This window comes from Notolepis coatsorum (assembly GCF_963971535.1).
Source record: "Notolepis coatsorum genome assembly, chromosome: 11".
NCBI lineage: Eukaryota > Metazoa > Chordata > Actinopteri > Aulopiformes > Paralepididae > Notolepis > Notolepis coatsorum.
The window spans coordinates 22,684,703-22,698,269 of NC_140175.1; the positions used below are offsets into that span (position 1 = coordinate 22,684,703).

At 40.0% G+C, this 13,567-nt stretch overlaps 1 protein-coding gene across 3 annotated transcripts; it reads right to left on the reverse strand.

Moving 5' to 3' along the window:
• Nucleotides 1-396: 396 nt before the first annotated feature.
• On the reverse strand, nt 397-7,321 carry uck1 (uridine-cytidine kinase 1). 3 transcript variants are annotated; one of them, XM_084325489.1, is made up of 7 exons: nt 7,184-7,321; nt 5,836-5,995; nt 4,281-4,377; nt 3,568-3,710; nt 3,390-3,484; nt 1,835-1,883; nt 397-1,290 (listed from the first exon to the last, which is right to left on the reverse strand). In XM_084325489.1, exons 1-7 carry the CDS (start codon nt 7,277-7,279, stop codon nt 1,097-1,099), a joined length of 834 nt encoding a protein of 277 aa, XP_084181615.1. In that variant the 5' UTR covers nt 7,280-7,321; the 3' UTR covers nt 397-1,096. The 3 variants fall into 3 exon arrangements, with proteins under 3 accessions (XP_084181615.1, XP_084181616.1, XP_084181617.1); XM_084325490.1 differs by having other exon boundaries at nt 5,836-5,988; nt 7,184-7,312; XM_084325491.1 differs by lacking the exon at nt 3,390-3,484.
• Between the last annotated feature and the right edge of the window lie 6,246 nt (nt 7,322-13,567).

A 13,567-nucleotide genomic window follows, 5' to 3' on the forward strand; every position in this document is an offset into this window, starting at 1 on the left:
CGTGACCAATCGGAGCGCAAAACGGGAACACGAACCGTTTGGTAAAAGCATAGACGCATCCTGTACAGGTCTGAGGCTAGGCTTCCTTCTGGATATGGTTTGTTGCTTCTATACATCCTGTACAGGTCTGAGGCTAGACTTCCTTCTGGATATGGTTTGTTGCTTCTATACATCCTGTACAGGTCTGAGGCTAGACTTCCTTCTGGATATGGTTTGTTGCTTCTATACATCCTGTACAGGTCTGAGGCTAGACTTCCTTCTGGATATGGTTTGTTGCTTCTATACATCCTGTACAGGTCTGAGGCTAGGCTTCTTTCTGGATATGGTTTGTCTGGCTTCCAACCTTCCTGTAAGCTCACAATTCTTAAAAGAAGTCACCTTACCAGACAGTGATAGTGAAATTTGTTTTATTATATTGGAGTCACTGGAAGATGCATTAAAAAAAACACAAGTTTTAAGGCAAGAATTAAGCTTTCATAGAACCTCACATAATTCGTACCGCAAAAGGAGGCAACAGTTACTTAAGAATTGTCACATTCCAAACTAGGTTTAACTGTGATATGCGAACTGTGATTTAAATAATTGATTGGCATATACACATATTGTGTATGTAATTATGTCGTACCCACCCATGTCATCAACATGTTAAAACACTTACTGATGAAATAAATTAAATAGACATATCAGGACATGTACTGCATAAAAAAAAAAGTGCCCGAAAACTAGAGCCAAACTAAACCGGTAGCAGAGCTCGATGTGCAAAGCCAATATTTAAAAACATTTTAAATAATATAAATACAGCTTCTACCTACTATTCACTCTCTCATTGAAACTGAGGTAATGTGACCACAACCGGTAAAAAAACAAAAATGGAAGACAGTGACGGGGGTTGAAGAAGTGTGATCAGTTTGTTATGTACAGTACCAACGCTTACAAGTGGATTTATGAAAATATTGTAGCACTCAATGCTTTGAGACTCTGGACTCTGGATTATGGATGACAAAATGAATGCCATTTCAGTAGTGGCAAACTCCCAACTCCCAAGCACATATCTTCACAGGCAGTCCCATTCACACATCCACAAAAAGACCCGGTCTCAGTGGGGGCGACTGCTGGGCTCAAGTAGGACCCTCTTTCCTGAAGAACAGGCGGTCCCGCTCTGCAGATCACCCTGCTCAGAAATGGCCCTCTTAAGGACCCGTCCGTGGCAGTTTAGGGACCCGCGCTGCCACTTGCAGATATCGCCGTTCAGAATGTCCTGGATGTGCTGCACAATGAGGTTGATGGCCACTGGTGTGAGAGAGAAACGGGACAATTAGGATTTAAGTGTGCAGATATTGCACAGACCCATGGCTACTGTATGAAGTTAAATGATTTAATTTGTCTTATCTACATCCATATCACTAGTGTATGTAATAATCATAATCAGTATGGAAAAACAATAGGCATTTAATAATGAGACAATGGAGTCAATGATAAAGTATTTATTTAGAGAATTTTACAGAGACCACAATAGCATTGTATGTAAGGAAAAGATGGGTATTTGGGTGTGAGCGACAGTCATGAACGGGGGGGGGGGGGGGGACGACGACAGCTTTGCAGTTACAAAATCCACTGATTAACCAGATGCAGCCCTAATTTTTTATTGTCTGGCTGTGTTGAGACTGGAGAAGAAACCAAATATTATATTGCTATTTGTTGCCTCACTGTTAAGCATCACAGTGCCAGTGGGTGTCTGGGTGAGTGAGGCACCTGCATCTGCAGTTTTATCAGCTGCACTGCGGCACCCTGGAGGAAAAAAAGAGGTCATTGTTAAGAGAAACGAGGGACGTACCCATATTGTCCACTCCTCTCGGGATGATCACATCGGCATACTTCTTGGTCTGAAAGAAAAATTATTCATTTAACTTTTTTTTTTTAACCAGAGGAGTTTACTATGAAGCTAGATGATGTGGTTAACAAGGTAACATCAGGTTTAATCCTGGATCTTCAGTGTCAAGGCACTATGCTGTGCACCTCACCTGCTCCGGAGCAGGTTCTACTGTAGCCAAGAGGTTAAAAACGGTAGAGAATGGAAAAGAAAAGCACCACCTACTGACCTATCAACTCTGATAAATGGAATATCATTACTATAAACTCATGTGGAACTAACTTCTTATTTCGCAGGGCAAAATTATATATTTTTTTGCAGAGACTGATTAAACCCACCGACTTTCCTTGATAATAATTTGTATTATTAAGATTGAAGTCTTATCACAATCTTCCAATATTGTTGGTGGTAAGCAATTTCAGCTATACATAACAGTAGGCCTATAGCCTACTTGTTTTTTGTTCATCATTTGCGCCCAATAGATAGATTTATATTAGATTAGATTAGATTAGATTCTTTAATGACCACCCAGCCAGGCTGGTGGAATTTGTTTTCAGTGCAGTTACACCATTGTTCCAACATAGAACATATAACATCACTTACAATACATACATACTACATGCAGTTAAATACATAATTACAAAGACCACAATATCACAGTTTATGTCCATGTCCATAGCAACAGAGATAGGGGGGGTGCTACAGGGAGTTCAGTGTCCGTATGGCAGTGGGGAAGAAGCTGTTTTTAAAGCGGGATGTTTTGGTGGTCAGGGATCTGTAGCGCCTCCCGGAGGGCAGCAGCTGGAAGATATGGTGTGATGGGTGAGTGGGGTCAGAGATCATTTTTCTTGCTCTTCTTATTGTACTTTGAACTGTTGTACTTTGGCGGTGGAGTGATTCGAGTGATGGGAGGGGGGTGCGGATTATTTTGGAGGATTTCTTGATTATAAACAATGATGGTGTGGCAAGAGGACAAAACACCTCTTGGAGGGGGTTAGGGGAATATCATATGATAAAAGAAAACGATTGAAGAATAATAATACAGGTACAGTTTAGGGGAAGGTGGATTTGTTTACATGTGCAGACCCTGTAATTAGTTTACAAAAGATATTTACTATCCAGGTAAAATTCTCAAAATTATTTTATCATGTCATCATAAATCAAAGTACTTTTGAGACACTGAACCAAGTATCGAGGACACATATTAAATATGTTTGTAAAAACTGCAGGCCCTGCTACTGTAAACAACATTGAAACTGAACAGTGAGTAACTTTTCAGCTAGTTTCCTAGCCTCTAAGTGTTCCAGGGGACAGTTTCTTCATTCCGTTCTGAAATAATACAATAGACATTTTACCTTTTCCGAGTTCTCAGAAACAAAAACGCAAATGCAAAAGCACCACTTCTAAACATCATGAACCTTCCTTTTGTTTTTGGGCAACGGTTGAATATCTTCCACTAAACAACAAGCACATTATATGTCAATCATCAATGTGTGTGTGAGTATAGCAGGATATTTACAGGCAAACAGAACTCCTCAAAGGCCGGCTTGACGAACGTCGTGTACTGAGTGAGGATTTGCTCCAGGTCTCTCCCTCTAGTCATGTCTCGCAGAACTGCAGACAGAAACACAGCAATCAAGCCTGCACAGTGAAGATTATGCTTGCATATGTCTGTTGTGTGTGTGTGACATCAATACCTCTGCGTGACAGTCTGACATCAGAGTCTGTGTCCACAAAGAGTTTCATGTGGAACATGTCACGTACTTCCTGGGTGTAGAAGACCAGGATCCCCTCAAACAGGACCACGTCTGCTGAATAAATTGTAATCTTATCCTCCAACCTGCACACACACACACACACACACGAAGAAACAAAAATTAGCAAGAACATTGTACAGTTCAAAAATAGGTCTAGGAAAACTCATTGAGTACAAAAACGAGAAGCTCTAAAATCTATTATTTTTATTTCTACAAAAAAATTGTGTTATTTTTTATTGGTGTTTATTTTGTTTGTTATTTTAGGTTTGTATGCGATTTAGTTTTATGTATGATATTGTGAGAAAGGGGCAGGACTAGATACACATTTGCATTCTTCTGCTCCTTCTCAAACTCATTTGTTTATAATTTAATGAAGATTGTAAGATTGAATATTTTATTATTTTCTTTAGTTTATCCTTTTTATTGTGTTTTTTATATGGTTGATTGTTCGAGATCAAATAAACTCAACACACACACAGCAGGTTAGTAGAAAGGTCATGAACAGAAACAGGGCGTCTAAAATTGACTTCCTCGGGTCTGAGGAAACCAACAGTTGGGAGGAGTATTAAGAAGAGAGGGCGGGAGTTGAGATATGATATGTAAAGTGTTGGTGAAGGAGCATGCGATGCTTAGTCCGCTCTGCTGCTTCTCACCTGGAGTGAGTGACGAAGTCGTACGTCGGCACCTCAACCACCCTCCCCTCTGCTATGTCATTCAGGGTTTTGCACATTAACTCGTTGTCAAAGGCATCTGCAACACAAACGAGATGGCAGTTAATAATAGGATGGTTATAATAACATTGTTATCTCACATATTGCAATGTGTTTATATGACGTGTAACCAATGAGCTATGTTATGTTAACGTTACACTGTTAGCCGCCCCCAGAGATTAGATGCATTCTTAAATCCAGCCATGAGAGCCAGGTGCAACCAATAAATACAGTCGGTCCATAGATATTTGGACATTGACAAGATTTTCACCATTTGGGCTCTGTACAGTGTACACGACCACAATGGACTTGAAATGAAACAATTGTTTCCAATGTTATGAAAATGGTGTTGATGTCCAAATATTTATGGACCTGACTGTATAGGTATTTAGATAGCAGTAATATACTATAAAAAAGACACACACGTCCTGATACCCAATAGGGTCGGTGCAGGATCAGTATATACGCAAACCGAATAGCTCGGGATGTGATTGCGCCTTAAGAAAAAAAACTGAACATTTTAGAATTTATTTTTTTATTGAAATAAACACTCCATTTGAATGAATGAAAACATTTTAGCTAACGATGACAACCAAAATCCGGCAGGTGTTTCAAACGCGAGGAAGGATGTTTGTGAAGGACCTTGGCTTTGACGTATTTACAGCATCTCGCGCCACTCAACAAAACTGCTAACATTATCGATAGCCAATGAAAATCTGTTATGCAAGAACAGCAGGTCTGATAGATGTTGCTTTCGCGTTTCGCTTAGACCAGGTGGAAAAATTATCAAAACATACATAAAGCTCCCCCCCCCCCCCCCCCCCCCCAAATGTTTAAAAAAATATATATATATAAAAAAATATATATATATTCTTTTTATCATGATTTTAGGTCAGAAAAACCGGAATTCCGGAGAAATCACATCCTGAAGGCTTTTATTTAATACAGTGATGTTTCCAGCAGCAAGGCTCCTCCTCAGACTGCATTTAGATGGCAGGCCTACAGGCTGAGAGCCTGGACTCTGGACATGTCATCAATAAAAACAATAAAACACAGGCAAAACATAAATCTAAAAGAAACCAGATAAAACCAATTAAAACAAGTGTGCCTTGCCTCCATTAGCTATGTTCATTCTGGCTGGGGCTAGTAGCCAGGGCCAGGTTTGTTATGGTATGGTTGGGTTTGCGTCTCCATTGTGTTTCTTGTAAACTCTCCGGTTGCTGGGCAACCATTCCAAATTTCAAAACAACTGCGGTACACAAGCTAAAAACCATGATGATACAACAGTCCCAGCCAGCTTCAGCCAGGTTGTGAAAGGTGGCTGTCTCAGCCAGGGTCCAGTCAGGTTTGACCGGATTCTAAAGACAATGGAGACGCTCACTGTGTGCCAGACGGGCCACAGCCAGGCTAAACCCTGCCTGCCTAGTGGAGACCGTGCACAACACAGTGTACCAGCACAACACAGTGTACCAGGAAAGATTTTAAAGCATAGGCCTACCTGGATGGTCAAAGTTGTACTGGCCCTTCAGTGCCTTGGCCTTCTGGTCCGGGGTCAAGACCCTGTAGAAACTGTCCTGGCTGACAATAGCCACCTTTCTCTGCCGATGGTCCACCTTGTTCTGGCCCAGTAGCTCCATTATCTTGGCACATACTGTTGACTGTAAATGGAAAACCACATTCCATTCACACATTATGTAGCAATGTCGTATTTTGGTTTCACAAGTCAATGGCACACTAGGATTCAAAAACAGCACCAGATTAACCCTAATTATTCTTCACACACACAACTATAAAATAAGGAAGGGTCATCATCTCACTGTGTAGCATGTGAACGCACATTGGTGCCAAGTGTGGAAACTTTGAGTTGAATTCTAACCATTATGTGAGAAGTTGACAGTTGGTCAAACTACACCTAAAGTGATTAGAAAATGGCAATATTAGCTAAAAAAAAAGAAGAGGTACCTTTGACTCAGAATAAATTATAAATAAATTATTTGTTTGTTTATAACAAGTATAAATACTTCCGAAGTATTATATTTAGACTCGGTCCTCAAAATGAGTGTAAGTGAAAGAGGAGCCTGGGACACGTGACCTGGGAGGAATGGTGGGGACCCTGGGACCCAAATGGGGGACCCTGATGTAAACAAGACGAAAGTCTTTCTCTGGTCTGCATCCCCTGCATCAATTGTGTGTATTGAGCCGTACTGTATTGTACCCATTTTGCAATCTGTTAATAAAGTTTTCAATCAATCAATCAAAACGTACTGGCATAATAATATCAGTTTGTAGTTGTTGCTACAGTCCCCAGCTCCATCTGTTGTTACATTATTCCAGTCTAGGACCAGCAAGGCTAACGTTAGTTGGTTCCTCATATAAGTAACTGTCTGTTACATAACCCTAACTGGCGCTAGATATATTTTTTTTTATTTGGCCAAATTCTTAAGTGACATTCAGAATGTCACTTAAGAATTTGGCCAAATTAAAAATATATATATTTATGGTGGTGAGGGGCGTGTCTGCAGTACTGTCTATCTGTATGTCATTGCCCTGATGAATTGAAAATGGGGGACCCTGATGTAAACAAGACGAAAGTCTTTCTCTGGTCTGCATTCCCTTAACAATTGTGTGTATTGAGCTGTACTGTATTGTACCCATTCTGCAATGTGTTAATAAAGTTTTCAATCAATCAATCAAAGATTTGACAGTCTCTTAGGATCATGTTAGTTATTGCTCCTGCTAGCTAGTCTAACGTTAACTGACGTAACCTGAGCTAACTTTGCAAGCGCGACCTCAGGAAGACATTATTCTCGAACTAACCCAGTAACGTTGTAAGTATCATTATTCACCTTGCCGCTGGCCGTTCCTCCGCTAACGCCGATCAGAAACGGGCGATGCTGCCGCGGCCGCTCCGCCTCAACTGGAGATCCGAGGAGGGATGTCATGTCGGGCCACAAAATGATCGCTAGCTAGTAGCTAACTGTCATCATGCGAACAACAAGAACCGGCTCTCGTTTAGCATCGCGAGATCATAGATACAGGCGCTCCCCCCACGGGGGGTAAAAGCATTGGTTTTGCAGCCTTTTAAACAGGGAGGAATTACTGTATAGAGTTCTGTTCACAGCACAGGATAGATCACAGCGACGCATAGCCTATTTAAAATAAAAAATAAATGCATAGATTTGACACAATAAAATAAATTATTATTATTATTATTATAGACGAGCATATCCATCACATCCGACAAGGTTTAGAGGGGGACAATATATATGTATGGACAGGACCCACATTAAGATACATTTTTTATATTTAGTTTTTTATCTTTTTAGCCTGTGACACAAATGAGAAGTTTTTTTTTTTTGTGATAATTTTTTTTTTTTTTCCATTTTTCAAATAAACACAACCACAACAATAATACACAAGACATCACAGGACAGTACTTAAACAATAATAATCATAATAATAATAAGACAATTAGAAATAATAAATACAGAATATCAAAACTTCAATAATATTAACTAATACCAAAAAGAAAAACAAGTGGAAAAGAAAAATAGATCATTAAAAGAATAGGTCAAAAAAATAAAACATTTACTATATAACAGGCTTCCTGAGCCCCCTCTGTCCCCCGAACCCCAACCCCAGAGGATCCGGGATCCGGCGCCCCCACCACGCCTCTTTAATGCCCCGACCCACAGAGACCCCAAACCACTGCCCCCCCCCAGTCCGAGCCCACGACCGCCAGATCCACAGCCAAAGGGAGCCCAAAAAATATACATAATTAAAATTACAAGAAAAAAACAACAAAAAGAAAAAATAAGTGGGCATCCAAATGAGAAGTTTGTTAATCGGTCAGGAACCCATTGCTAGATAGATAGTGTTCAATGGTATTGAGTCCCGGCTGCTTTATAATATACATAGAATTTCTAAAGTTGTGTGCCTTTTGCAGATGTTTCATAAGGAACTTGTGCCTCTCTAACTCTCTCCTTGATAGATGTGTAAATTGAAATGAATTCAAAGACTGAAATACAAGTATTGCAATTATTATGAAAGGCACTCTCTCTCTCTCACAAGCATACACAAGCCGGATCATTGTCTGTTTTCTCTGTCTTGTGACTATGCTTTGACACGTCTTCACTGGAGTCCTCCACCACAAACTCAAAGGCAGCGTCTTGTTCTACCCTCTTCACCGTCTCCCCTTTTGCTGCCATGATTTCCTCGATGTTCCTGAAAATATGGAGAAACAAGGAATACCATTCAATCAGGAATGATGCGTTCAAAGGTGTCAATTTCTCTAATACATAATACAGAATTACAGACCGTTACAGAATTACAGACCCTTTTATAGGTGTATAGTTTTTCAAAGTCATGCCTTAAAGTAGTTCCAGGGAAAAGCACAAAGCCTGTGTTCATTGCAATGATGAATTATACTGACCAATGTAAATAGTATGGCTCTGTGACTTGTTTTAACAGCTTTTGGACAACAATGGAGTTCTATGACTTCTGGATATGAGCTATGATCTGGTGTTGGCAGGATTAATATTGTTCTAGATGTAGATGTGTTGTTCTGTTTGGAATAGGGCCAGCACTTTAAAATAATACTTGACATGTGATTGGATCTAAACAACGCCCGTAGGTGCCAGTATTCCTTCAAATGATGCCGATTGGTCCAAAGCAGTGTTCCACAATGGTTCAGGCATAAGCACATGACTTGAAGCCTGACAAAATGGATTCTCACATGATCCTAGGTTAATGTGAGTAAGGACCAAGCCAAAATCCTTGTATGATTGTGTATATTAGATTAGAATGTATTGTAGGGCTGCAACGATTAGTCGACATAATCGACGACGTCGATTATAAAAAATCGTCGACGAGAAATTGTTGCGTCGATTAGTCATAAAAAAAAAAAAAAAAAAAAATATTTAATTTTTTTTTTTTTTTTTTTTTTTTTGTGCACTACCTATCTTTGTGAGAGTGGCTTCTCAGGGTTCCAGACAACATCATAACATCATGATCCCATAGCAAATTTTGGACATTGAAAACATTGTTCCCCTGCAGGAGATGATGATCAGACTAGACACACAATACATTACACACGCACTCCTCTCACTCACACACAGCGATCAGAGTAAGACACACACATACACACTCCTCTCACTCACACACAGCGATCAGAGTAAGACACACACACATACACACTCCTCTCACTCACACACAGCGATCAGAGTATAGAGCCATATGAAATCCGCGTTCACGGAATCGCGGACGGAATCGCGGAATTGACCAATAAAAATGGAATCAACTGCAAAACGTGGAATATTGCAGAATTTGGCCTAATCTGGACTGAAATTCCGTTTTTGGGTGGAACGCTTGGTGCACACGCGACCGGGGAGGCGGACGCTAGAGCGGGTTACACACAACACAGGCAGTCTCCCAAGCGTCTCGCTGCTTCGGTGTTTACATCGTCAAGAAGCTAATAAATTCCCCAATAAGCCCTCAATTCAGAGCAGAGCAGTATCCTAATGACTTTTATGCCTCCGGCGATAAGGTGTTTTGCTAATTCTGTCAACGTTCCGTGGACTGGACCCGCAAAAACACTTGCGACACTATTGTGATTAAATAGCTATGAATGAATGAATGAAAACTTTATTTAACAGATTGCAGAATGGGTACAATACAGTACGGCTCAATACATACAATTGTTAAGGGGATGCAGACCTGAGAAAGACGTTTGTCTTGTTTCCATCAGGGTCCCCCATTTTCAATTCATATAGACGTTAGGACATGATCGCTTCTTGCTAAATCTAGTGCACCCATCCATTTGTTTAATGCAAACGAGTCATTATACACTGCCCTTTATAATCGAAATAAACTTAAATAGCTATGAAACGTTTTACAGTACATAGGACTATAGATGGAAATGATAGCTTCTTGCTAAATCTGGTGCAATCCATTTGTTTAATGCAAACGATTGTCATTATACACTGTCCTTTATAAACGAAATAAACTAAACTAAAGGTGCCTAAATTATGCATTACTATATTTCATCACAATAAAATAGATATAGCTAGGCTACTGACATTGTGATAATGTCAGTAGTAGCTAGCTGTATCCATTGTTTACACTTGAAATGTGTATTTTTATTTTGTCACAATATTATTTGAAAAGTATTGTGTAAAATGTAACTGTATTTCTGAGTTGCAGCACTTAAAAACATTAAATGGACTGTTATATCATATTCAATTGTAGACATTTATTCATTCCCACTTATTAGACACTATTTCTGATGGTAAAATGAGCATAAAAAGCAAAATACAGAATTCTGAAATATTAAAACGGAAAAAACGGAATTTGGGAAAAAATAAAATGGAATTTGGAAAATAATAAAACGGATTTCATATGGCTCTATCAGAGTAAGACACACACACATTCACACTCCTCTCTCTCACACACAGCGATCAGAGTAAGACACACACACATTCACACTCCTCTCACTCACACACAGCGATCAGAGTAAGACACACACACACATACACAAATTACACAGTACACACCTCTCACTCACACAGCGATCAGAGTAAGACACACACACAAATTACACAGTACACACACTCCTCTCACTCACACAGCGATCAGAGTAAGACACACACACATACACACACACACGGACTCCTCTCACACACAGCAAACAAAAGTTATTTAAAGTACACTTCCACTTTAATTTGTATTATTTAATTTATTTATCTTGTTATGAGTGATTGCTGTATTGTTCTTCAAATACATTTTCATTTAAAGTGGCTTAAAGATCCAAATTCAAATGTTTCATGAGTCATTATTTTAATTTGCTATGGGATCATCATGTTATGATGTTGTTGTTTGGTCCTGACAAGAGTCTCAAAGTCTGGGGTGATGGTAGACAAGCAACTCTGAGGTCATGCTCAATGTCCAATCTGTTCCTCTGCTCCGTCTTCAGCTGGACCAGAGCTGAGAAGCCACTTTCACAAAGATAGGTAATTATATAAAAAAAAAAAAAAAAAAATTGTTGTTGTTTACATTGGTTTTCGATTAGTCGACTAATCGAAAAAATAATCGGCAGATTAGTCGACTACCAAATTAGTCATTAGTTGCAGCCCTAATGTATTGCCATTTTACAGCACAAGTACAGTACATCGGAAATAAGTTGGCATCTAACCAGAGTGCAAAGGTAACAGTTAAAGTGCATAACAATATACAGTGTACTAGTGATTAAATATATATAACAAACTATATATATATATATATATATATGTATGTGTGTGTGTGTGTGTGTGTGTGTGTGTGTGTGTGTGTGTGTGTGTGTGTGTGTGTGTGTGTGTGAGTAAGGCAGTTGTAGACAGTGAAAGCAGTATATGTACTGGTACTTGGCTAATAAACCTGATTTTGAATACTCAAAACAAAGCAATAGTACTTGGGCAGCAACCACATGGTATTGGTTCACCTCTAGTACTGACAATGCAGTTGGATTTACCTAAAATACAAAAGTTCAAAGATCTCAGCCAGCCACCAACCTCTTTCCCTCCAGATCAGAGAACCAACTCAAGTTGTCAGCAATAATGTGGTGATTCTCACACCCTGGACAGGTCACTATGACAACCCCTTTATGGTAAGCTATCTTGGATATTCTCTTCGTGGACCTGGTGGAACAGACCTGCAGACAGATAAACATGCCAGATTTAGTTTAGGTGAAGAGGTCTTCCATCATCTATTATTAAGCCTAGAAAGTGATGGTCTGAAAATACTAGCCCACCACAGATAGCCATGCAGCCTATTGAATGAATGAAAACTTGTATTTAACAGATTGCAGAATGGGTACAATACAGTACGGCTCAATACATGCAGACCAGAGAAAGACGTTTGTGTTGTTTACATCAGGGTCCCCCATTTTCAATTCAATGACATTTATGGCATACACAACATACATGACATTTATGGCATAGGGACATACATGACATACAGGTATTTAAGTATTACCTTGCACGTGTAAATTAGTTGATAATGTGTTGGTTTAATTTGTCCAATCGCATCCATTCTAACAAATGTTGAAGATGAGAATCCTCGATGACTCAATCCAATAGTATATCGGTGAAGAGATGGCACAGTGGGACATCCGTGAAGAAACCTGTGCTGTGTTGAGAGCTCCATTGCTTTGGGTACTGCTGCACTTATCCTCGTTGTTGAATCCGAGACTTTGACGTGAGCTGATCGAGAACTCAATCTTAGTAACAACATTGAAGTGTCGTGATGGTGACATAATAACAGCCGCTTGACGGTATGCATAGTCTCCGAATGTAAACAATAACGCCAGCTAGCAAGCTAGTTAAATTAAGTAACCTAACGTTAGCTAGCTATATGTTTTGTGTCTGAGCGTAATGCTAGCTAAAGCAGAGGTTAATATATATAAGTTACGTAATTAACGAAACTGACATGTACAATAACACCTAACTGTTCTCAATCTGATGTCAAAACTAGCCAAATTGTTACTAGCCTGACTTAACCTCGTCGTTGTCTGTAGGAAGTCGTCATGTGTTGTTGTCGCAATTTGATGACGTAAAATATAACATTTACTTCCACCAATAGTGTGCAGCTGCAGAGCCGCAGAGCCAGCGGCGCTCTCAGGGCCGCGCTCTGACGAACATAAATTGAAAATAAATAATAATAAAAAAAACTAGACAATTCCGCGCGGGGAAATTGTGAAAGTGTGGGTGATGCCTGTGCACCGCCGGCCAACGGGAGAGGGTCTGTATTGTCTCTGTATTGTCTCTTTCCACAGCAAAACGGTAGGCAAGGCATCAATGTGGAACGCCCTACCCAAAGCTGTAAAGGAATGTGAATCCCTACCCACATTCAAAACCGCTCTTAAAGAGCACCTACGGGGGAGCTCCAGTAGCTCACCATGTTTCGCGTCAAGGAATACCGTGCTGCGTCACGGATCTGGTTGACTCCGAGTTCGATTCCCGGACCCGCCGTCATTTGCCGAATGTCTTCCCCTGTTCTCCCTCCCGTTTCACCCTGCATCTGTCGGTCATGCTTGACCAGAAAAGCGATAAACGCAAAAAAAAAAAAAAAATGAAAAAAAAAAAAAAAAAAAAGAAAGAGCACCTACGAGAGGCTGCAATTCGAAACTGGCCACCGTAAATGTCCAAACCCACCCCCTCCTAATAGACAGTCTCCTCCCCACCGCATGTATATATTCT